General features: G+C 43.4%; 1 protein-coding gene across 4 annotated transcripts in view; it reads left to right on the top strand.

Annotated features, from left to right (window-relative positions):
• The window catches only part of Chd6 (chromodomain helicase DNA binding protein 6), a 177951-nt gene that overhangs the window by 148395 nt on the left and 3674 nt on the right, over positions 1 to 25882 (top strand). For 3 of the 4 annotated variants that reach the window (XM_040733013.1, XM_040733014.1, XM_040733015.1), the window contains 9 exons: positions 6027 to 6087; positions 6664 to 6880; positions 8224 to 8432; positions 9561 to 11138; positions 14160 to 14311; positions 14669 to 14875; positions 15716 to 16168; positions 17733 to 17924; positions 19844 to 19963. In XM_040733013.1, coding sequence (XP_040588947.1) covers positions 6027 to 6087; positions 6664 to 6880; positions 8224 to 8432; positions 9561 to 11138; positions 14160 to 14311; positions 14669 to 14875; positions 15716 to 16168; positions 17733 to 17924; positions 19844 to 19963 — 3189 coding nt within the window. Of the gene's footprint in view, positions 1 to 6026; positions 6088 to 6663; positions 6881 to 8223; positions 8433 to 9560; positions 11139 to 14159; positions 14312 to 14668; positions 14876 to 15715; positions 16169 to 17732; positions 17925 to 19843; positions 19964 to 22097; positions 22132 to 25882 lie in introns of all 4 variants that reach the window. The other variant, XM_040733016.1, reaches the window with a different exon arrangement.

Genomic DNA, 25882 nt, shown 5'->3' with positions numbered 1-25882 from the left:
TTGTTTCCTTTGTGGTGAGATTTTGAATTCTTGACATTGGCTACTTTGTTAATCTCTTTAAGTGTCTTGGGGTGGGGATGGGGGTATTTTTAATATAGTTTTTTTAATTCTTTGAGAATTATATACAATATATTTCGATCATATTCAGCTTCCCCACTCTTCTAATAACTTCAAGATCCATTTTATACCTTCATGCTTTTTTTTTAATAACCCATGAGTCCAGTTTGTACTGAGCATGTACTCTGGGTAGGGCCACTCATTACAACATGATCAACTTAATGGAGACTGACCCTTTAAAAGAAAAATGTCTCCCTCCCCTGTAAACCATCAGCTGTCAGTAGTCCCTCAGTGAGGGGTGGGAGCCTGAGCCCCTTCCCTCTCTGTGTTAGTGCTGACTGGTTTGCACTAACCAACCAACCACAGTGGCTTTGAGTTCATGAGCACAGCAGACCTGTCAGGTCCAGACCCGCATTCCTTTATATTTCTTATCAAAGATCTCCAGCTTGCTACTCTCACACCTCAAGAGTACACACTAATTGCTCCCTCAAAACATGATATTGAGAGATTTGCAAGGGTAGGAGGGACTATAGGAGTGATACAGCATTCTTTTCCTATCTCTCTATTTTAATGCCTCTGGTACTTGTGATCAGTAAACACTTAACCAGCAGCAATGTTACAGCAGCCGGGTTCCATTAACCTACACACACAGTTTTAAGTGTATTTGGGTTTGGAATGGTCTCCAGTCTTTATCAAACCTGTCTGTATGCTATGTGGAAAAGTAACATTTCTGTTGCACAGCTTTTATTAGTACAGTATCTTGTGACGGGTATGCACTGTCTTTGCTGGGCTGCAGTTCCAACTGCAAATATCTGAACTGGGTCTCCTGTACTTTCCAAAATAGGAAGTCTGTAATATGATGAAGTTGCAACCAATGGGAAGCCAGGGAGAAGCAAAAAAAAAAAAAAAAAGAAAACCTTGTAAGAAAATTTGATGCCTTAAATGGTCAAATCCTACTATGAGAAAACTTTAATTAGGAACTAAACAAGAATCCATTTCTTATGGGTTAAGGAGGTGAAGGTACTCTGAACTCAGTATTATTTGTGTGTAAATTTTGTTCATACTTACAAACATGTCTCCCTTTCAGTAAGAGGTCATTCTTATCCTCATTGTAGGGGATTAGAGCTCACATAGTCACAAAGGTCACAAGAGCAATGTTCTCACCTGCTCACCTCTTTCTAAATCCTGCTGTATCCATAACAGAACACTTGAATTTTATGGCATTTGTTTCAGTATACTTTTTGCACCAAGTTTATGCAAAAAGAGGATACTTCAGTTTCCTGCAAAATGAAAACCCCAGTAGGGCCTTTTTGACTCTGCCTTCAGACCTTTTATTGCCTGGTTACAGAGAGCCCTTTTGTTCTGCAGACTCCTATACACCCTTCAGTGTCTAGGTCAAGAACCACCTCTTAGACCTCTACCAGCAGCACTGGTTGATGTTCTCCATTGCTTAGGGTTCTGCGGAGCCACTGCCTATTTGTCCCTCACACCCACCAGACAGAGAACTCTGGGGCATAAAGTTTCTGTCTTTTTCACTATTATAGCCCTGGAGCCTAGTGTAGTTCCTGACACTTTAACTATTTGGCTAACTGCTGTGTTGGCGCTGGGGTTTGGTGAGGGCATAAAAGAAATCCCCTGTTTACATAGCCCACCAAGTCTGCATTGTAGCCACCTCAGCCATGCCAAGATAAAATCTGGGAGACAGCCAGGCATAGAGCGGCAACCATAAGCAAAGGACTCCTAGTTTTGAGTAAGGAAATATCTCCCACTCCTCAGTAAGGAATTATCATGTATGTAGTTATGCCCTTTCAGTTTTTGGCCTCAGTGCTTGGGCAAAGGGCAGTGTATTATTCATCCACAGAATAACAGCACAGCAGTTAGTTACCTGTGTGTAGTACCTGTGTAGCAGTGACTACACAGTAATAATCTCTGATCTCTCTCATCTTCACCATTGATGACTACTTGCAATTGGATAATGTTAACAGCTCCTCCACTCCATATTTTCCCTTGTCTAGATTAGTTGTTAACAATAAAGAAAATGCTTATGCAGTACTGACTAGAGTCTGTGGCAGTTTCCCTTGGCTCAGTAGACCTTGGTGGTGCTATTACTGCTGATGGTTATACTCAGGAGTCTCCATAAGAGCACACACTTCAAGTAAAAGATAGAAATGGTGGTTGGACTGTTTGTTAGTACTCCCTGTCTTCCAGATACCAACTGTTAGGCATTTGCTTTGTGCCAGCATGTGGTTAAACACCTCACATCCTTGTACTCATTTATACTCCCTACCACCTTGTAAAAGCTAACTGTGACTTTTCTCCATTTTAAAAAAGAAAAAAAGTGCTTCAGAGAGAGGGGAGCAACTTTCCCAAAGCCAAAAAAATAGAGGGCTTCTGTTCTTGTGATGGAGAAATTGTGCTCTATCTGCCCCTTGTTGTAAGCACTCTGGGGCCCTTTACCTGAAATCAGCTCCTATTTCTAAGATGAACATGCTTTCCCTCATATAAGCAGAAACTGGTGCTTGTATTAGCCTGTGAGCTCAGTTGTAAGATCTTCTGTGTACCATGGCCTGTTGGCTTCCTGTGTATCAAAGTTATGTGTAATGGCTATTTGGCCATTCCCTATCATTCTGCTAAGAAGAAATGCTTTACGAGAGAAGACAGGCTACAGAAAAAGGCACTTACTAATACCAAAAGCTTTCCTGCTTGAGCATTTGGTCAAGGATAGTTCGTGTTTATTGACTTGAGCAGAAATTGCTGGATAGACTGGAGGAGAAAGCTATGAACTTACTTCACACCACACTGGGAGTCTATTGGGCATGCCCTCATTGGCTACCATGATGTTGTAAACACTGGGAGTCTATTGGGCATGCCCTCATTGGCTGCCATGATGTTGTAAACTGAGTTTCTGACCCACCCAGTACCTCAGCCACTAGTCCCAAATAAGCACACAAAGGCTTATATTAATTACAAACTGTTTGGTTGATGGCTCAAGCTTATTATTGGCTAGCTCTCTCAATTATTAACCCATTTCTATTAAACTATGTATTTCCACAAGGCAGTGGCTTACCCATAATGCTATGGCATGTTACTCCTTCAGAGGCTACATGACATCTCTCTGATGACTCTCTCTGTTTCTCCTCCCAGCATTCTCCTAGTCTGGTAGCCCCGCTTATTCTTCCTGCCTGGCTGTATCCTGCCTGTTCATTGGCTGAAACAGCTTTATTCATCAACCAATAAGAAAAACATATTTACAGCATACAGGACATCGTCCATCATCTCCTCTTTTCTGTCTAAATAAAAGGAAAGTTTTAACTTTAACATAGTAAAATTAAATATAACAAAGTAGTTATCAAGCAAAAATTATAGTTAATAATGTTTAGTCCAAGAGAAAATACTCTATCATCTATCTTTGTGAGTCAACTTAAACTTTTATCATAACTAAGGAAAAGCGTAACCATAACTATCTGACTTCAACTCCATCAAAGACCCTAGAAGGATAATACATAAATTCTGAAATTTACAGAGACATCTCGCTGCCTGGTCAGTCATCCAAGGTTCCTCTGCAATTTGGGACATCTCTCCCTTCGGCCTATAAGCCTAGCATCTCTGACAGACTTTTCTGTGAAACAGGATTTTCTGGAGGGCTGTCCACCTTATCTTGGCAAGGTTTTGCAGTCATTCTCCTTTGTGTCCAGTTTGCCCAGCATGCTGTCAGCAGTGGAGGCAAGGGCACTTCCTTGCCCAGTGGCTACTTTTGCCACAAAGAAAGCAAACTGCACGTGAAGTTTCTTCGATGTGCATCATCTTCTCTGAAGCAGATTGGTGCTGCCAGGAGCAGACATGCCTCACTGTCATGAAAAACTCTAATAAACCATTTTACATGCCATATTCTGAAGGTCTTTGAAAGGTTTTGAAGAATACCTACCCATTTGAAATATATGTCTGTATATCTAGAAAACATAACATAATTATAAGTTTTGGCTATTATAGGTGACTGTCTATATTTAAAATTTTTACATTTTTAAAAGAGCTGTATAAACACAATACCTAAACAAGAGTAGAAATATACATATAGTAAAATTGACCTGAAATTTGTATCATTAAACCAAAATCCATACCAATGTATTCGTTTCTACATCTTATTCCCTTTTTTTGTTCCTTAGAAAGAGATTGACTGTTCATTAACTATTTATAATCGACCTCAAATGAAAACAAGCATTTATAAACACTATTTGAGAATGTGGGCAGAGTTCTCTTCAAACTGCTACCTGCTGTTTGGGGACACTGTCAATCCCAAGGGGATCCTGAGCAAACCCAGAACCCTGGCCAAGTCATGGCTCTAGTAGTCTGAGACTGCCTGGTCTCAGCTGTTTTAGATGTTGGATCACCTGGGACACTGCTTCAGGGGGTCTTGCTTAATCAAACTGTATTAGTCTGGAAGGAATCCACAGCTTTTCATCTTTTGTGGAAACAAAACCAGAACCTCTTTTCCAAAGTATGTATTTTCCATCTTATGTGACATTTTTATTACTCTGTTTCTCTTACTTTTACTTTTTGGCTTTTTGAGACTGGGTTTCTCTGTATAACTTTGGCTGTCCTTGAACTCACTCTGTAGACCAGGCTGGCCTTGAAATCACAGAAATCTGCCTGCCTCTGCCTCTGCCTCCTGAGTCTTGGGATTAAAGGCATGGACCAATTCACCCAGCTACTCTGTTTATTTGTTTGTTTGATTGATTGTTTGTTTTGTTTTTTCAACTTCTTTTTGAAGGACTTTGTCCTTTTTTCTTTTCTTTCCCAAACCTACATATTTTTTTAGTGATTTTATTTATTATATATACAATATCTTGCCTGCATGCCAGAAGAGGGCATCAGATCTCATTATAGATGGTTTTCTATACAGGAGAAATGGGTATTCAGGAAATGGACTATTCCTCTTTGTCTTCTCAAGAGTTTTCTCTTTCAGATCCATACATGGTTTCAAGAGCCTAAAAGAATGTTTTGAGTTTTAATTATTGGAAGCTATAAGTGTCTGTCACTTTCAATGTTGTGTCAGAGCACCTGTCACCTGTCCAGGAGGCAGCCAATGCTTTCAGTAAACACCAAATAGTGAATATCCTGAACAAGAAGCCACTTCACTTATTGTCACAGCCATCTTCCTGTTTCATACCCTCTTAAAAACATAACATTTTGGGGCTGCACAAAAATGAGTGCAGACTGTGGTCTGCTGACTTTAGTTCTCTCTTTCCAGTGTTGTGGCATGATAACCTTGAATCCTGAGCTCATTCAGTGTTGTCATTTGGGTCAAAAGATGGTGGCTAAAGAGTAATGTTTCTGCATTTTAAGAAGTGGTATCTCCTTTCCCAGTCCCAAATCATCTTCTGTGAAGAAACTGAAGTTTCACCCCTGAGACAGGATAAGCTAGTGAAGCAACCTGTTTGTTGCAACTTCACGAACGCACTGGCATGACAGATTTGTACCTCTTTTCTTACTCCAGATTTGTCTGGAGCTTCAGCTCTTCATTTTAAGTTCCTGGGGTGTTACATTGCCAGGGCCCAGTTTGGCATGTTTTATAAAAATAGTGTCCATTTCCATAATGAATGTTAGTTAGCCTGACACTTTCTCACAGTGAAAAACAGAAATGCAAGCATGTTCTTTGTGAGATGACCATATTAAATTGAGAGTGATGGTGGTAAAGCTGATATTTAAATTTGCAGCTAAAACAGAAATGGTACTTATAAAATGTAATTGAGTTTGGTATCCCTTAACCTGATTCTCTGTGGGAAGAAGCAGGGGGGAGGGCACTTCAGACAAACTGCTGAAGAAGGTTGTGTTTGTGAGGCCCTGTCTGGGTCTTAAGATGTCCACAGGCTCCCCTATGCATGCCTAGTCCTTGCAGCAGAGCCTTTCTCACTCAGGTAGTTCCTTCTGGGCTGCAGTTTCGCTGATGCAATGGCTTCATTTATCCCTAGGCGAGCCCCAGTGATGGAAGTGATGGCATTTTTGGTGAAAAGAAGGATGACAGCCAGGCAGGTGAGACTGTGTCCTGCAGGCAAAGAAAAGTAAGGTCTCAGTTCATAGTTATTGTGGAGTGTATATGAAGTCAATGCTATCTTTAAAGAGACTTCCAAGTAAGTTGACCTATGTTAAGCTTCCCTAGAGTGACACATGTCTCTTGTCTTCCTCTATTTGACATCAAAATGCAAAAGTTAACAGATGTTTTTAGGATGGAATCTGGATAGTAAAGAAGAGACTGTCATTTCACTGATATGGGGTGTTCTGTATCTGAGTTCAAACTTGACTGGGGCTTTGGTAGTTGGAAGGGTCAGCTACCCAGAAGCCATGGCTCTATGTAAAGAAGGCAACAGATTTTTTGCTCTTTCCTTTCTGTAGAGTGACTCTGCCATTCAGAAAGGGGTGTGTAGCCATTCAGAACACTGACCACAATGTAAAGCAAAACTACTGCCTTTCCAACTAGCCCCACTCCTGGCTAGTTAAAGCAGCCTCTTTAAAGTCACTAAAGCCTCTTGTTTTTGTATTTAATCAAAGCAAAACCCCTATTGTTGTATTTGCGTTTGTAAATACTAATATCCTCACTGATGTTTGAAGCCCAGGATGGCTCCAACCCAGACAAATCACCCTGGCCAGTTTCATCTGCTCTCACTGCTCGACTCCGGCGTCTGGTCACTATTTACCAACGCTGCAATCGCAAGGAGCTCTGCCGACCTGAAATCCTAGGCCCAGGTAATCAAGGATACTGGGTTCAGGAGGAGGTTTTCAGGAGATCTTCAGAAATGGACCTCATCAGCAAGGAAGCCCAAAAAAGGTAATAGCCAAGGAAAGAAAGCATGTTAAACGAACTGGTCCCTGGGTAAAGGAGACAAGGCAAAGACTGATAGCTGGAGATATGTGGGTTAGTTCCCATGTGACAGATTGCCTTCAGAATTTCTTAACCACATGGGGAGGCTAGTAGATCTAGGACCCTCGGTGCACAATGCTTAATCATAAGACATTCTAACTTGATATTCTTACCAAAATCAGACTTTAAAACAAGATACTCATATATGTCATACCATTTCAAATTCCCTGACTCTTGCAACAACAAAAAAAGTAGTTTGGTAAAGCTGTCTTCCTATAATTTTGTCTTTATGAAGATTGTGAGATCAATAAATATGTATAAAATACAAGGCCATAAAGAAAGTGCTTATTACTTGTAGTTACTTGACGTAATGAGAATTAATCTAAAAGGGCTGCCATAAACCAGTACAGGAATGAACACAACAGAGCTGCAGTTCTCAGACTTTGATATCATTTTTCTTCTGGTGCAGCTCCCAGCAAATTAAAAAATAGCAAATTCAGTTACTCCCCTCTGAGGTCATGAAATTTGGAAGTCTGTCTGACACTGCTGCAGAGTCCCTTCCTTTTTCTCATTCTTCCACTAATCTCTCACCTAAATCTCTGTTCCCAGCTAGGGTAGAGGATCATACCCAAGAACCTATCATAAAGTCTGGTGACAGGAATCTACCTGCCCTCTAAGTCACTGTCTGAATCCTGTTGAGAACCATTGTGTCCCAGAAAAGGTTATGGACATAGGCCACCTGCCCACATAGTAGTAGGGAGAAAGCTTAAGGGAAATGGGGAGTCAGAGCACTTGCCTTCTCAGTTCCAGTATAAGGTAGAGAGGCTGACTGAGATGGGGCAGAAAGATCCAAGAGTCTGTGTTCTGTGTTGTCATGAGGGAATCAGTAAAAGACAAAATACATTAATATTTTTAGTCTTTATCTTCTACAAGTGAAAGCTTAACTAGAAAATTCCTAAAGTTAGTGGCCAAGAGAGAGCAATACCAGAAGGAAAAGCTGAAGATTTGAAAGCAGTTCAAATCTTTGGGGGTGTGGTGTAAGGCTCTCCACCCAAGTGACTCAAAGGTAAATAGTAAAATACTATTTTACATGCACTTTGGATTTTACAGGCTTCTACAGTGTGTTATTAAATGATTATTGCTTCTTTAATTAAAGGACAGGCTAAGCATTGTAATACAGACCTGTAATCCCAGCACTCAGAAAGAGGAAGCAGGCAGATCTTGAATTCAAGACCAGCTGTCATAGCAAGACTCTGTAAAGACAGGGAAAAAAAAACAGTTCACTTTTTTTTTCTCTGATTAATTCTCAGGTGGACTAGAAGAGAACAAGCTGACTTCTACAGAACAGTGTCTTCCTTTGGTGTTGTGTATGACCAGGAAAAGAAAACCTTTGACTGGACACAGTTTCGCATCATTTCCCGTTTGGACAAGAAGTCAGATGAGAGCCTAGAGCACTATTTTTATAGTTTTGTAGCCATGTGCCGGAGTGTGTGTCGTCTTCCCACGTGGAAAGATGATGGTGAGAAAACTCTTGTCACTGTAAAGAGAACGTGTTAGGGTTCAAATTGCAGAATTACTATAGCTGAATTACAAAACTGAAATCTATCTCAAGAATTCTGATAAGGATGAGTAGGTTGTCAGAGGTCTGTGAGCTTCTAATTTAAATCTCCGAATACCAAGGTATAACTGCTGTGAAAGTTATTCATTTAAAACCTTGCAGAAATACTAGATTAACATTAACCACACTTTCCAAAGTATAGGGTTTGTTTTTTTAGATCAGGCTCTAGGGACTGGAGAGGTAGCTCAACGGTTAAGAGCACTGACTGCTCTTGCAAAGGACACGAGTTCAGTTCCCAGTACCCGCATGGTAACTCACAACCATCTGTAACTCCAGTTTCAGGAGATCTGACACCTTCTTCAGACCTCTGATGATACCAAGCATGCATGTGTGCCTATACTTGCATACATTCAAAATAGCCATACACATAAAATAAATAAATCAAGATCTATTCTGCACTTCGTGCTATCTTTAAATGAGACATTAGGAACTTTAAGTATTTTCTGTTTATTGACTCACATAAAATAAATGGCTATCGTTTAAACATCTGGTCCAATAGGCATACCTTCTTGATGTTTCCACCTGGTTGGAGTTTAACACAGCTTCTCTCCAGTCTTTCCTCGGCTTCATATGTCTTAGATCATGTTGCCTGCCATATGTTAAGAAAGCAGAGACTAGCGCTGAGCCTCTGCCCCAGGTGTGGCTTGGTTTTTAAAGTTGCTCATTCAAGTCAAAGAGTTAGATCTCGAATTTGTATTGTTGAGACATGGATTTCAATGCTGCTTTGCTACCTTAAGCAAAATGGCTTTCTAGCCTGTTTCATTGTTTTTAAAACAGACATGATCAGGATTTTTTTGAGAACTGGAGAATACATTGTGAGCTAGTGAGAGTACGTAGCATTGACTTATTAAGTAGGAACTGTTGTTTGTCTGTAGGACTGATGTTTTCTTCCTCTCCTTTTACTCTGTGCCCATTTGTCTTTAAGCTTCCTATTTTAGTAGATGCTCACACCTAAAACCAACATACTGAGGGTCCAGGGAGTATTTATAGCAGCCCTACGTTTTAAGTTTTGTGTATCTTTCTCTCCAGGTCCCTCTGACACCAGCATCTATGTTGAACCCATCACTGAGGAGCGAGCAGCAAAAACTCTATACCGCATTGAACTGTTGAGAAAAGTCCGTGAGCAAGTGCTCAGGTGTCCACAGCTGCATGAGCGCCTCCAGCTTTGCAGGCCCAGCCTCTACCTCCCAGTCTGGTGGGAGTGTGGGAAACATGATCGAGACCTGCTCATCGGCACTGCCAAACATGGGCTCAACCGCACTGACTATTACATCATGAACGACCCCCAGCTATCCTTCCTAGACGCCTATAGAAACTATGCCCAACACAAAAGAACTGACACCCAGCCTCCTGGAAGTCTCTGTTGCCTTTACCAGACCAATTCTAAACTATATGAATCTCTTACTTACACACAAATGAGTAGGACTTCAGAGTCTCTGGAAAGTGAACCAGAGAATCTGGTGAAAATGGAAAGGAGAGATGATCCTCTCTGTCTGCCTGAGGGCAGTTTATCTGACATAACATGTGAAAATTTTATTTCCAAGGTTCAGGAGGTCATTTCTATTGACCATGATGAAAGCTTGCTTCCTGAGTCCTTTGAGAATATGATGTATGGTAAGACAGGACTCAGCCAAGAGCCATGCTCTTTTCAGGAAACCCCAAGTACCAACACACAGTCCAGGAAAGATACTGTCACCATCTCAGTCAACAGAGATAAGAGCTGCCAGCCTGCTAGCACTGAGGCAGAAGTGACTTCAGGCTCCTCTCTCATGAGCAGCTTAGAGGCAGGAGTAGCTAAAATGAACATTAAGAATGGAAAACATTTGCTGATATCTATCTCAAAAGAAGGAGAACCCTGCTGCAGTGAGACAGGACGGAGACCTGAAAGCATGGGCCACCTAGAGGCCAAATGCTTAGCTTCCCCTACCTTAGACACAGGACATGAGAGTGGGTTTGTAGATCTGTGCAGCCTTAGCGTCTGCGACTCCCGAAGAAAACTCTCATCAGATCAGCAATTAATTGACTTATTAGAAAACAGGAGTTTAGAAAGTCAGTTGATTTTGAGTCAGAACCAGAGTGATGAGGAAGAAGAAGAAAATGATGATGAAACCTTAGCCATAGTAGCAAGCACTGTAGAAAAGCCAGAGAGCTTGCACTTCACCAAGCCCACTGCAAACATCCCAAAGGGTAAGAACCTCTGCTTCCACCAGGATGAAGCCAAGAAAGGAAGCCTAGAGGTGGTAAGCCAGACTCCTGGACCACAGAGAGCCTTTCCTCCCTCAGTCAGTCAGTGTCACTGCAAACACATGGAAAGGTGGGCACGTGGTCTGGGGAGTGAGGAGTCTGGAATAGAGAAACACAAGGCTTATCCGCCAGACCTGTACAGAAGCAAAGCCAATAGTATTACAGTGGAAGGTGAGCCTGCTATTATTCCAACAGAGCCATTTAAGCTGAAGCATGAGCTTTTAAAGGAACCATGGAAAGAAAGTACAGAGGGAGGAAAGAGTTTCCCCGTGTATGTTCCTGAAAGAAGTGAGCCCAAGCCAGAGGACATGGATTTTGAGAATAAAGATGATTATGAGAAAGATGGAACCTGTCATAGTCAAGGTACAGTATGCAGAACTCTATACTCATGTGATGGGATACATAGGGTGCTGGGGGGAGCCATAGTCAATAGTTTTAACTCCCAAAATGGACCTGCCCACCCTCACTGTGTGGGTGATCCCAAGAGGTACAAGGTCTTGATCTGGAAATTCAGCAGAGTAGTTCAGCTTGGTCACCCCAGAAAACTAGGGGTAATTCCAGTCACAGTGCCTCTACTGCATCAACCATATTCACTAGCAGGGACTGTGTGTTTGTATGCAGAAGATGCAAACTGGCACCCAGGGAAATGTTTTGTTCCTGCACTAGATGTATTGAGCTAGCTGAAGTAGAGCAGCTTTGGGACCTCAGAGACCTGCAACTAATACAGGTGCCATTAATTTGCAGGAACTCCAAAAATACAAGTCAAGTTGGCCTTTGTTGAGGTGAGCATAGAAAGCAGTTGTTCGTGTCATCGTCAAAACCCTGTGCTTTATGTCAGGGCATTTGTGTTAGGTTTCTCTTAGAACTAAACACAAATAAAAATAGCAGTTACAAATAACTGAAGACATAGTTTTGATCCTACTAAATAGGGAAATATTAAATAGGGACTCAAGTTAGGAGTTTTAAGCCTGATGTGGTGGCACGCACATTAATCCCAGCACTCAGGAGGCAGAGGCAGGCAGATGTCTTAAGTTCAGAACCAGCCAGGCTATACAGTGAAACCCTGCCTCAAAAAAGGAATTCTCAAGATGTTAACAATTCTGGGTGACTCTGAAATTCTTTATGCTCTGTGGGCACATCCATACAGTGATGGGGGACTCTGGTGAACAATAGCAGTGGTTTTTACTTTTTTCCTTAGGTTCAAGAGGGCCTAAGAGGGAGAATGAAGTAGATTATTTATTATTGCCATTGTCTGGTACTGGGTGTGGTACGCCAGGAGTGAGACAAGCATGACCTCTATGAAAGGGAGAAAAAAAAACTTGACTATCTTGGGTTGTGTAGCTTTTTTTGTTTTTTGTTTTTCATTTTATTTGTGTATGTGTGTTTAGTATATGTGTGTACATATATGTGTGTCCCCCCCCGTTGTCCCCTCCCCCCCCCCGCCACTGCAGGTGTATATGCAGGTGCACTCGCCTATGCATTCTTGTTTGGTGGCCAAAGTTGATCACTCTCCACCTTGTTTTTTGAGACAGGGTCTCTCACTGAATGTGGAGCTCACGTTTCAGTAAGATCCCAATGAGCCACTGGGATCAGCCTGTCTCCACAGATTTCCCAGCACTGGGGTTAGGCTTTAATATGGGGTCTGGGGATCCAAATTGAGGTCCTCATGCTTGCATAGTAACTTTGAACAGTGGATTTGCCCACTGAGCCATCTCCCCAACCTATATAGCTTTTTTTTTTTTAATTCCAACCTTAAGTTTTTGTCATTGTAACTATTGGTACTGAACCCAAGTTAAAATTTATCTAGTAGCTACAGTAAGGACTTGGAAACTGAACTGAAAAAAAAAAGGTGAGGTATTGAAAATTCAGACAGATGAGCACAGGGTAAATGTGACTTAGTGGACAGGGATGTTATTTTTTTCTGCAAGGGGTGGTGAGGCTGGTTGGTAGTTTTGTAATAATTGATAATTACTGGACTGCTGTGGAAACTAGAAATCTGACAGTCCTGGAAGAGCAGTAGCTTACTGATGCTCCTTTTGGGTCTACCCTTTGCTTCAAACCTTTCAGTGCTGCTTCTGTTGACTCCAGAGCAAAATCCAGTTTTATGTCAACAGTTTATAGGACAGAGGATAACTTAGGTGGTTCCTGCCTCCAGTTTCATGCTCAGTCCACTCCTAACTGTCTTGGTTCCCTAGCATGCCTTTCCCTTCCCCCTTTGCTTCCTCACCTGCACAGCTGTTTCCTGTGTATTAACCTACTTAGTATAAGCCTTCCCATTTGTTCCCCATCATCATATCATGTTTTGTTTTTGGATGTTATAGTCTTGGGATTAGGATCTCATTGTATAACCCTAGCTGGCTTCAACGTCCTAGTCTTCCTGCTCAACCTCTGGAATACTGGGATTACTCATGTGAACCACTATGCTCTGTGTGTCTGCTCCCTGTACAGCACTACCATAGTCTGTGGCTGTTCCTTTATAGTTCATGGTTTCCTATCTCCCCTGTGTGCCAGGGAGAACCCTGAGGGCTTAGGCCCTTGCTGTCTTGTTTATCTTTAAATCCCCCAGTCCTAGCAGAACTGCTCATAGGAGAGAGCTGCTGCGGTTCTCTGGGAGGCTCATTTCACAGTCAGAAGTAAAATTTACACATTTCTTGTCAGTTTACCAGGAAACGAGGTCCAAGTTTCCACCTTGAACATTTCCCTGCTCTCTGTTCATTCTCTGTCATTACTAACTAGTAGGTCTTTGAGATTCCAGGCTACACAGTTAACGTTGACCTTGCCTGGCATGATGACACATACTTTTAGTCCAGACACTGGGGAGACAAAAGCAGGCAGATCTCTGAGTTCAGAATCAATGTGGTCTACACAGTAAGTTCCAGGCCAGCCAGGGCTACATGGTGAGATCCTGTCTTAAAACAGCAGAAATCTGTGTACTTTACTTAGGCTATCAATAAAGCTCCCAACTCATTTGCTTTATTTTTATACGAATCACGGCTCTCGCCTTTGTTAGGAAGTCAATGACTTCATCCTTTCTTGGCATCATCCTCTTGGTCTATCACATTTCATACCTCATAGACTGTCTTTTCAACTGTCAAAATATTACAGTGTTTTGTGTCATCTTGTCCACTAAACAAGCAAGGAATGTTTAAGTAGTCTGATGACACCATACCTCAGTGGTCATAAGCAGGATTTGCCCCTGTGTTTTAACTAATTTAGGTCTCCTGGAAATAGAAGACATAACAATTTATAGTTAATTTAAAATAAATTAGCCTTGAATGGACTAATTAAAAACTGAAGAGACAGATTTAAATGTCCAGACCCCTCACATCACTAGCATTTCCCAAATATCTAGTTGTTTGTTTGTTCTTTAACCTATTTCTCCAGACTACCCAGGGAAATACTCTGAGGAAGAGAGTAAGAGTTCGACATCAGGCATGGCAGGAGACCTTGGGGAAGAGGCACAGGAAGTCCGCGCTCCCACCATTGCTCAGCTGCTGCAGGAGAAAACCCTCTATTCCTTCTCAGAATGGCCAAAGGTATCTCTCAGAGCTTGCATCCTTCACTCAGGGCATTCCAAGCTTTGATTCCTTTGTGTTAAACCTTATACTTCTGCCAGAGAAACTTAGCTATATACATTTGAACACTGAAAATGATGCACTAAGAAAAAGTATTCACCAAACTAATTAAACCATAAAAGGAAAGTGTCAAGTCATCCTCAGTCATAGCACTTCAGATTTATTCTTTATTGTTCAAACCTTGACATTTATAGGTTATGTAGTGAGTGTGTGTGAGTATTCATTTCTGGTCAGCATCTTGTGAAAAACTTGGCTCTGTTCTCAGGGATTTTGCAGACTTGGGTAATTTGAAACTCAGCTGTTATTTTTTTCCTCCAGGATCGTGTGATAATTAACCGCCTAGATAATATTTGCCATGTGGTGTTAAAGGGGAAGTGGCCCTCCAGCCAACAGTATGAGCCCTCGGGTGCACTGCCCGCGCCAGTTTTAAACAGCAGTGCAGGTTCTCGAAACAGCCTCTCAGAGCCAGAAGCAGCAGAGCATGGCTTCAGCAATGGTGCAGCATTGGCAGCCCAGATCCAGAAGGTGAGGTTATGGCTGGTGTGGTCTACCAAAGAATAGTAGCCACACCCCCACTTTCCATTGAGGCATTTACTCAGCAAGTATTAGGGGGTTTTGGTTTGGTTTTTCAGTCAGGTAGTTAGTGTTAATTGGGACTCTGGACCTTATTCTGTAGACTGTGGAGGGTTATTAAAAGTTGTACGAAGAAGAGTGAAATAAAAGCAGGACTTTATACCTAAACTAGAGCCTGCAGGTTGTCAGGAGAAGCAAAGAAGGAAGAGTAGCACCCCAAGTAAGGATGATGCAAGGCTTCAGGCTAAAAAAAGAAAAAGGAACAAACTTGGCAATGATGACTTGAAGAGAGGACAGGTGTCTTCCCCTTAGAGGAAAGAGGATGGCAGCAACAGATACCAGGAGTGAAGTCAAGGCAGAAGAGGGTGTATATGGAAGGAAGGTGAGTGGTTCAGGAGTTGTTAGCACACTGAGTCTGATTGGACTGCATTAGACTCGGCCAGGGACCTTGAAAAGCTGCTGGCTCTATTTGATGTGTCTGGCGCACCTTGGATATTATTGCTTTTGTTACAACTTCCCAAATGATTCTGATGGGCAGCTGAGGCTGAGACCCTTTGGATTTAAGCTTGTGACTACAAATGTAGTCTGAAGCCTGTTAAAAGCATATATCCACCAACGTAGACTCTAGATTTAATAAGCCATCTGGTGATTTAGCACTCATATTTGAGGAGCCTTGAAGTCACAGAGAAGATAACTGGAAGTAATATGAGGCCTGAGGAAATGAGGCCAGAAGAAGGAGCTGGTGTTTGGCCACAAAAGTTAACAATAAAACTTTTTGCCATGTGTTCACAGGAGAGCTTCTTAGCCCCAGTATTCACAAAAGATGAACAAAAGCACAGACGTCCCTATGAGTTTGAGGTGGAAAGGGATGCCAAAACTCGGAGCCTAGAACAATACTCTGCCACCCATGGGCATCCCCCCATTGTTCTCAATGGCTGGCATGGGGAATCAGCTATAGACCTCTCCTGCTCATCAGAAGGGTCCCCAGGAGCCACATCCCCTTTCCCCGTGAGCACCAGCACCCCTAAGATTGGGGCTATCGGTTCACTTCAAGGAGCCCTAGGTATGGACTTGTCTGGAATTCTGCAAGCTGGCCTAATCCACCCAGTAACTGGACAGATCGTCAATGGAAGCCTCAGGAGAGATGACGCTGCCATGCGAAGACGGAGAGGGAGGCGAAAACACATTGAAGGAGGGATGGACCTAATCTTTTTGAAGGAGCAAACACTTCAGGCTGGAATTCTGGTGGGTACATGAGTCTCTTAGGTAAAAACCATCCTACAAAGAGTTTATTCCTCAGACACCAATTTTATTTATGGACCTTTTACACCTACTTAAGTTGTCCTTGTTTTTTATCATTGTGATATGCCTCCATCTTTTCTAGAGTAGATAATGCTGACCCACTGGTACAGCCTGGAAAAGTAAGCTGAAGGGTCTTGTTTCAAATAGGAGCAACCCAGATCCTCCAGTGTTTCAAAAAAGAGCCACTGGCAGGCAGTCAAATAAACAAGGCCAGGTGACAGGCAGCATTCTTTCAGCATGGTGAAACTCTCCTGGAGTTGAGATGTGGGAGATGAAAGACTGATCCTAGCTATGGTGTCTGGCACTGATAAGGGGCCCACCACAGAGCTGTACTCTAGTCTCTCTAAAGTATCTGGAAACTTGTCAATTGGCTAGACTGACTGGGCAGTGAGCCCCAGGGATCCATCCATTTCCACCGTCTCAGCTCTGGCAATACAAGCATGTGCCACCACTTAGGATTTTGTTGTTGCTTATTTATTTATTTTTTAAGTCTTGTGTTTTGGTGAGGGAGTTTAGGTTTATTTATTCTGTGCCAGACATACCTGTGGTACACATTGAGGCAAAATACTCATACACATTATTATTATTTTATACATTATATGAGTGTTTTGCCTCAGTGTGTATATATGCACCACAGGTGTGCCTGGCCCACATAGCCCAGAAGAGGGTATTGAATTCCCCTGGAACTGGAGTTACAGATAGTTATGAGCTGCCATGTAGGTGCCAGAACAATAGCCAATGCTCTTAATGACTGAGCCATTTTCCTGCCCAGTCTGACTTTTTTGTTAAACATGGGTTCTTGGGACTGAATTCACATCCTCATGTGTATAAGCCAAGCTCTGTATTTACCAAACCACCTCCCCAGCTACCTATATGCTGAGAGTGCATTCTCTCCCTGTTAAAGGCATGTGCTTCTCTTCTAGAAATACAAAGCAGTGATTTTCCTGTAGTGCTTATAGTATCCCAAAGGAGTTACTATTTGAAAAAAATAAATATTTTTCTTCTCTTGGAAATTTTTAAATTTGTTGATGCTAGCACTATTAGCACCATTGTAGGGCTTTATCAGACCTTATGGGTGTTGGTGATTCAGAGCTGAATAAGACACACATTCAAACCACAGAGGAGAAAAAGGTAAGCAAACCCTAGCATCAAATTTCCTGGGATGTAAGAAATGTGAACAAAATGCTGGACAGAGGAAGGCAGTTTCTAGAACAGTGAGTGACGATGACAAAGGAATGCAACATTAGAACAAGCCAAGCCTGCTGAGTAGACCAGGCGGAAGGCATTTCAGTGGTGAGCACCTGGCATGTGTCAGATCAGTGAGGAGTCAGTGGGTTAAAACTCAAGCTCCCAGTGGTGATGGTAAGGGTGGGCAGATGGAGAAGTCAATACCGACTGTTCTACAGGAGACCATGATTGGCATGGGTAATACAGAGATTAGTGTTTCAGAGACACACTTCATCTTGCCATGAGTTCTACATCTACTCATTTCTTTTTCTTAATCTAGGAAGTTCATGAAGATGCAGGGCAGGCTACCCTGAGCACTACACACTCTGAAGGGCCAGGAGCTGCTTCCCCAGCTTCTGAGCCAACAGCAGCATCCAGCAACCAGGCTGAGAAAGCTGTTCCCAGCAAGAGCCTACTTGACTGGCTGCGGCAGCAGGCTGACTACTCCTTGGATGTTCCTGGCTTTGGAGCAGTAAGTGTTGGCTGCTACTACCGCAGACCACTGTTAGCTCACTGAAAATTTGGGGAAGTTTTTGCTAAGGGAAACTAGAAGATGGAAACTATTTGGAAGAAATCCGTGTTGACTAAGAATCTTTTTTCTTTTCTTTCTTTTTTTTTTTTTTTTTTTTTTTTTTTGAAAGTGTTTTTCTGTGTAACCCTGGCTGACCTAAAATATGTTCTTGTAACCCTGGCTGACCTAAAATATGTTCTTGTAGTCCAGGCTGGCCTCAAACTGCCTCTACCTCCTGAGTGCTGGGATTAAAGGCGTGTGTCATCACCACCTGTCGAGAATATCATTTTAAAGATTATCTTTTTGTTTGGATTTTTAATGTTTAAATTCTCCAGTAACAGAAATTGTAAGAGCATACCAACAGATTTACATGCAAAAGTTGTAAAGTTGGCTTAAGTTAATGTCATTCCACCCCCACCCCTGCATCTCCCCAGAAGTGACCACACAGCGTCATAAGTTCACAGACAAATCCTTAGATTGTGTAAACTCTACCACTTGATGAAAATTTTCCAAGTTTTTTTCTCAATATATGTTTTATTTAAATTAGAAATGTGAATGTTTCATATGTCATTCCCAGCTCCCTCTCCCACCCCTCCTCCCTTGCCCCTCTACTACCCCCCAGGCCCCCCACCCAATCCCCACATCATACCCCAGGGAGGATGAGACCCTCTTTGGGGGGATCTCTAAAGTCTGTCATTTCATCCTGGGTAGGACCTAGGCCCTTCCCCATGTGTCTAGGCTGAGAGAGCATCCCTGTATTTGGAATGGGCTCCCAAAGCTCATTCATAAACCATGGTGAACACTGATCTACTACCCAAGGCCCCAGTGATTTCTGTGGCCTCCTCCCTGGCACTACATTCATGGAGTCTAGATCAGTCCCCTGTTGGCCTCTCAGCCGTCAGTCTGAGATTCAAGAGCTCCCCCTTATCCAGTCAGCTGTCTTTGTGGGTTTCATCATCATGGTCTTGACCCCTTTGCTCATCACTCCTCCATCTCTGTCACTAGGTTCCAGGAGTTCAGCTCAGTGTTTAGCTGTGGGTATCGTCTCTGCTTCCATCAATCCCTAGATGAAGGTTCTAGGATGGCATATAGGATAGTCATCAACCCTATCATCAAGGAGGGGCTATTAGTGTAGTGTCTCCACTATTGTTTAGTTTGCTAGTTGGTGTTATCCTTGTAGATCTCTGGAGATCTCACTAGTGTCAGCTCTCTCCTCAAGCCTGTAATGACTCAATCTATTATGGTATCTCTCATCCTGCTCTCAAATTTTCCAAGTTAATTGGTACGTCTGCAGGAGGCTCTATTCTTACAGTTGCCCTGGTAGACTTTTTCATTCAAGTCACCTTGATACCTTTGCTCTGTGTCCTCCCAATTAGGAATCTGAGGAGGGCTCCTGAGCACTGGTGATTCATAAGATACATAGACAGAGACAAGAGCACAAATCATAGATGCACGCACACATGCACGCGCACGCAACCACCCCCTACCTCCCAGAACTGGCTAGTCAGCTTAACAGTGAAGAGAGTATCAGAAGGCTAAGCACTACTTCAGCAGTATCCAAGGGCATGGCCACTCTTGTTCTCTAGTCTGCTCTCTGAGGCCTGATACTTCGAGGAGAGACATTAGGTAAGACTTGGTGGTAAGCCGGGCAGTGGTGGCGCACACCTTTAATCCCAGCACTCCGGAGGCAGAGGCAGGCGGATCTCTGAGTTCGAGGCCAGGCTGGACCGACAGCCTCCAAAACAATACAGAGAAACCCTGTCTCATAAAACCAAAAAAAAAAAAAAAAAGACTTGGTGGTGGTAGAGTTCTGTGTAAAGCACCACCCATGTCAGACTGTGGCAGAATGTTTGATAACATCTTTCTCCATTTACCCTTAGAGTTTTTCAGACAAACCCAAGCAGAGGAGACCACGCTGCAAAGAACCTGGAAAATTAGACATCAGCTCTCTGAGTGGAGAAGAGAGAGTTCCTGCTGTCCCCAAGGAGCCAGGACTGAGGGTAGGAAAAGGGCACTGGGTGTGGGAGCAAGGGAACCATGCTGACTATGCCATGCCTTGCACACTTGAAAGTCCTGCTGAGCAATGGGTAACTGGATGGCGTTTTTCCCAGAGGACAAGAGGCCATCTCAGAGAGCTTAAACTGCAGTAAGTGCCACAGCAGCTGTGTCTCCTAAGCTTATGTTTTCCATCTTCGCCTCCTAAACAGTTTGTTAAATCATTCCTAAAAGGATTAAAAAAATCTTAGCCCTGGACATCAGTCTGTTGTTTCCAATTTAAGATGCCGTGATGGAAATGTGCATGTCTTACCTAAGTTTTTAATGACCATTTAAGTAAGACATTTCTTCCTAGTGCTTCTGCGCTGGCAATGAAAAACAGCTGACTCTAAGCACTGCCCTTTTCCTATTATAGACTCATAAGACTGGAACTAGCTTCAAAGACATCCGCAGAATACTTGGAGTCTAACAAATCTGTGTTAATTATAGTTTACAGATGGATGCGTTTGAAATAGAAAAGTCCTAACCTCTAGGGGGTGGTAGTGATATTTCCCTTAAGAAATATTTGCCAGTGGGCCCACTGTACACCATGAACATTTTGTTTTTTGTTATTGTTCTTGTTTTGAGACAGGGTTTCTCTGTATAGCTTTGGAGCCTGTCTTGGACCAAGCTGGCCTTGAACTCACAGAGATCCACCTATCTCTACCTCCTGAGTTGATTAAAGATGTGCGTCACCACCATCTGGCTCACCATGAGTATTTCATCTTCAGTGCATCCCAGAGAGGAACTTCTGGACATTTCTGTAGAGACATTTGCTCTTCCCCAGCTTTTCTATACATTCAAGCTCTCCTAGACTCTGCAGCCTTTAGCCAGCTACAACATTCACCCTGCATCAGCTTCATTGTGGGATTGCCAGTGTAATTTCTTATTTTAGCTGCAAACACTGCCCACCCTAGTCATGTCCTCTTTGCAAAAAGGATTTGTCACTAACCCAGAAGCTCCGCAGACAACACCTTCATTCATTCATATATATTTATATCTGTTGCCACAGCTACTTCAGGGCAGGCCTGGTTAGTCCCTCAGATCTGTCACATTAGAAAGGTGTCCTCCCTATCTACCCATTTCCTTTCCTTGCTTTGTTCTCAGAAAGGCCATTTTTATCCTTGGAACTTGTGTTACATGCTGACCCAGCTTCTGTTTCTATGCTATCTACCTTGCCCAGTCTTCCCCCTGTAACTCAGCACATAGTGTCTTGAGAAAGGTCAGGGGAAGACCCCCAGTTCCTGCCTTGTTATAATCCCTGAGCTGTTGGTTTACAGACATGCCATTGGCTTTGTTTCTTTCTACATGCCCAACAGTTTCCCTCATATTCCCTGGAAATTAATGCTCATCGCTCCTTGGCAAGCACTGACCTCTTGCCAGCAAAACCCATTTCTAATCTTGCAAGCCAGCCTCCTCTCTAGTGCGTCTCCTTGCTTTATGAATTAAAAACACATTCCCTGCCTCTGAAGTTCCTCTGCTACACTGAGGCCAGAACAGGAAGCTTTTGTCTGCCTGACCCCTGGGACTGCTCAGCCTTCCCAACACATAGGTGGGCAGTGACTCTCCACAGCGCTTCCAGAGCATACTGCCTCTTCTCTCCCAAAGGATCTCTGACACCATTCAATGGGTGTAGCAAAAGCTTATAAACAACAGAAATGTGTTTCCCATAGTTCTCAAGGCTGAGAAATTGAAGGTCAACTATCTGGTGAGGGCCCAATATTCACAACCATTTTGTTGCACCCTCACATGGAGGAGGGACAAACAAGCTCTTCTGGGATCTCCTATGGCGGCACTAATCCCATTCATAAGGAGTTGGCCTCATGATCTCATCACTGGAAAACCCTCACTGCTCCCCAGCTTTGAGGGTGGAGTTTAACATACAAAGCCCAAGGTGGAAACCCTTTCCCTTCTAAAAATAGATAAAAGGCCATAAGGAACTTGGTTCTACTGTATATGCTGCAGTTTGTCTAGTGAAGTCCATATAACACCAAGGGCAGTGAGACTCAGCTTTACAATGCCCAGGCTGTAGTGGCTACTTATCAGCTACATCTGTACACGAGTTTAGTGTCTCGAGAGGTCTTCATTTGTTTGTTACAGGTACAACTACCTAATCATCACCACTGTCGTACATGTGAGTATTGATAGAATGTGCTGTCAGAGTCACACTTGAATTTTTCCAGTGATTCCAGAAATGTCCTTTAGACCTGACATTATTTGGCTCTTTTGTTTTGCTTTGGGGATTTCTAAACATTGAGTTACCAGGTCTCTTTTTACCCAGTGTTTGTTGGATAGCCTTTGTATGAATATTAAGACTGATTTGGGGCCGGGCGGTGGTGGTGCACGCCTTTAATCCCAGCACTCGGGAGGCAGAGGCAGTCAGGTCTGTGTGAGTTCGAGGCCAGGCTGGACTGACAGCCTCCAAAACAATACAGAGAAACCCTGTCTCGTAAAACCAAAAAAAAAAAAAAAAGACTGATTTGGTCACCATCCTTGTATTGCTTCTACCAAGAGTTTAAGGGTTGGAACAAATGTCATCATCTATTGATGAGGCTGTTCTCTGGTGAGAATCTCAGGCAGTCATCGGGGAGGCAGCTTTGCCCCCACTCTTGCTGGAACACAAGTACTCTTGCTCTCTATGTGCTCTCTCCAGGCCTCTTCTACAGGAGGAAACAGGTGCTCCCCCTCCCCAAGGTATAATTACCAGGATGGAGAACTGCCAAAGTCCGATTTGGCTGCTGTGTGTGGTCGCAGTGCTGCTGGGAGGGATGCCTGCCTGTGGTGGGCAGCTTCTGGGTGGCTGAAGTAGCTCTCTTCCACAGGAAGTGGTGCGGGCTGACTTCCTCTGTCAGTGCGTCCCACACTATACATGAATCGTTCTCTTTAGCCTGGGCTTCTTTTGCTCTCTAGACCTAGAAAAGAAGAGCAGCTTCCACCTTCCCCTCAAGCTCTGGTTTCTCAGAGGCCCCTGTGTGATTCTTGAATCTGTGACTCTAACAAGGGCTGAGAGGAGATGTTTTCAGACATCCTAGAGCCTGAAGAGCCCTCTGTACTTAGTGGGCAGGACCAGGGAGGCCAGAGTCATAAATGAGTTACCTGGACAAGGAACTCAGTTTAAATTAGTGGTTCTCAACTTGTGGGTCACAACCCTTTCACAAGGGTCAAATGTCAGATATTTATATTATGGCTCATAACACTAGCAAAATTAGTTATTACGTAGCAACAAAAATAATTTTATGTAGTGGTCACAACTGTATTAAGGAGAACTGTATTAAAGGATTACAGCATTAGGAAGACTGGGAATCAGTGGTTTAAATTATGGTAAAGATCTTTCTTAGAGCAGATGGTTAGAAAACAACAAGATTTTATTATCAAATGCTGGGCCTGTGTTCTTCTAAGTAGAAAGACCTTGGGGGTGGAATGTGCCTTCACATTGTAGAGTTATGGGAAGAATTAGAGTATGTGTCATGTAAAGGATAACGTCTCCCTGGCTCTCAGCTGTAGGCAGGCTGCAGAGAAGGGACCTCAGGGAAGCCTTGAGATGTAGTTGTGCTTAGCAAGAGAGCTTATGGACAAGCAAGGAACCAAGATGGCATAGTATAGAGCAAAGTGGTTTGCATCGGTGAGCTCAAGACAGACTGGAAGAAAACCATCCTTTTAGCTAGGCCCCGTCGTGCAGGCCTTATGATTTCCTTTTAGAAATAAACAGCCGTGTGTTTATGTCTAGTGAATACCAGAGTGAGCAGTTGTCTAGCACACTCCAGGACAAACCATCCTGGCATGTTGATGGTGGCTGATCCTGTTGGGAATAAAGGCACATGGCCTGGTGTAGTATGAAAAGAACATGGGTGCTTCTCTCTCCTACTCATTTGCTGCCAGGTCTGCCCTCAGTAGTCCTTGCCACTCAGTTTTGAAAGGGAAAGACTCCTGGTGTCGCTGTTTAAGAGGTTCCTTCCAACTCTATGATAGTAAACTAAGGCTTTTTAAAAAGTTCTCTCTGTTGCCGTCATAAAGCTTTTTGTCCATGATAACTGGATTTTTAGTTTAGTTTTGTTTTTTCTGAAATATTCTTTGGTAAATTGGAAGGACAGGTATAGCACTTCAAAAATAGCCATCCCTGGGGACTCAAACATTTGAGTCACATGTCTGTGAATTGTTAGTTCTCTGGGATGTAACCCTGTCATCCAGGTTCAGTGTGTGACAATGAGTTGAGATGAGGTGATGGAGCCCTTGGGTTGGGGACTGTCATGTGGCATTTCTGCTGCTGCTCTTCCTGTCACCATCACCCCTTCTGAGCACCATCTGAAGGGCTGACCGGTAGGGAAATAGATGTACTCTATCTAATAGCTTCTCTTAGGGCTTTCTGCGCCTGTCCTCATAGTTCACTAAACCTAAAATCAGTGTCACCAGCAGCCATCACTACCCTTTAAGCAGAGCTCTGTTGAGTATTGTGGCGGTTATATATTTTTAGTGGCTTGGGGAGAAGAGAGGCAGTGAAAGCAATGGGACATGCCAGAGGTATGAGTAAAGTTCTTACACCAGTCTCATCAAGTGACTGCTTACCTGCTCAAGCTCACATTCTAAGGCTCCGGCCTTAATAATAGGATTCCTCTGGCCCTTTGGTGTGTGTCAGTGAGACTCCCGCCCTTTTCTGCTCTACTGAGGAGTACAGGCAGAGCGCTGCCTCCGAGTCTCAGATGGGCAGCTGTGCAGTCCAGCTTCCCCTGCCAGATCCTTGCTGTGCACTCCCTCCAGATTCTCGGGAAGAGGCACCAGATCCACCCAGAGAAATGCTGGACTTATCAGCACCGATGCAGGTGGTTCTACCACACCGCCTTGACGTTGTATCCACAGTACACATCCAGTGACACGAGACCTACCACTGGCACTCTGACCATCCTGGCCTCACCCTTGCTAGAGTTCAAAGAAGGTTGTAATGTGAATGCCAGCTTTGTGACACTACTCTAGGAGGATACACAGAGCAACGGGGCGTCTCCTTCCTGTGTGTGTGGGAAAAAGCAACTGCCAACACAAAGGGTTTTCTTTGTATCACCCTTTTGTAGCTGGACAGCTAGAGGGTGTTTTAATCCTGTGCTCTGTATTACATGATAAATTAACAGAACAACAGAGAAAGGTGCAGGGACTGCAAGCAGCCAATGGAGAGAGATCACTTTTTCCTGTGGAGGAAACAGGTTTCTCTTTACAGGGATTCACATCAGCTGCAAAACAAGGTCAGGGATGGAGCCATTGTGATCACAGTAACCTCTGTTATTCCTCTCATAAGCAGAGCGTGAGCCCCCAGGGAGCAGGTTTCTGCTGCAGCCTCTCCTCCCCTGTCACCATGTGCCCTCCTGCCACCATCAAGGCCATGTGCTCATCTGTGGTTTTGTGTTGTGGTCCCACCTGATAAGGCATGGTGAGGAACGGCCATGTGTATAGTGCCAAATGAGGAGCAGAAGTGCTAACTGTGGAGCCCTTTACTGACTTAAAAAAACTGGAGAACCTTTAATCTTAGCACTCAGGAAGCAGAGGCAGGTGTGAGTTTAAGACCAGCATGGCCTACAGAGAAAGTTCTAGAACAGCCAGAGTTGCAGAGAGAAACCCTATCTCAAAAAAAAGAAAAGAAAGTTTTTTCAAGTGAACCCCAGAAAGAAGAAAAGTATGTGCTTTCCCTTAAGGGAAACCAAAGCCTTCGTTATTTGGTGGCATGTGCTCAGCAGTGCTCAAGGTCCTCACTTCTACAGTCTGTGTGTACATCCCTTTTCATCCCAACTTCCAGGAACTCAGAAAAGATTGGGCATGTACATCGTTAGCATGCCATGTCCCTAACAAGTGCTTCTTCCTGGGGAGGGGGGACAATATGCTAAACATTTTACTTTCTGTGA

Source organism: Mesocricetus auratus, unplaced genomic scaffold (assembly GCF_017639785.1).
Source record: "Mesocricetus auratus isolate SY011 unplaced genomic scaffold, BCM_Maur_2.0 Super-Scaffold_100028, whole genome shotgun sequence".
NCBI classification, from domain to species: domain Eukaryota; kingdom Metazoa; phylum Chordata; class Mammalia; order Rodentia; family Cricetidae; genus Mesocricetus; species Mesocricetus auratus.
The sequence above is the reverse complement of the archived record's forward strand: the minus strand, read 5'-3'. Positions and strand labels throughout refer to the sequence as shown.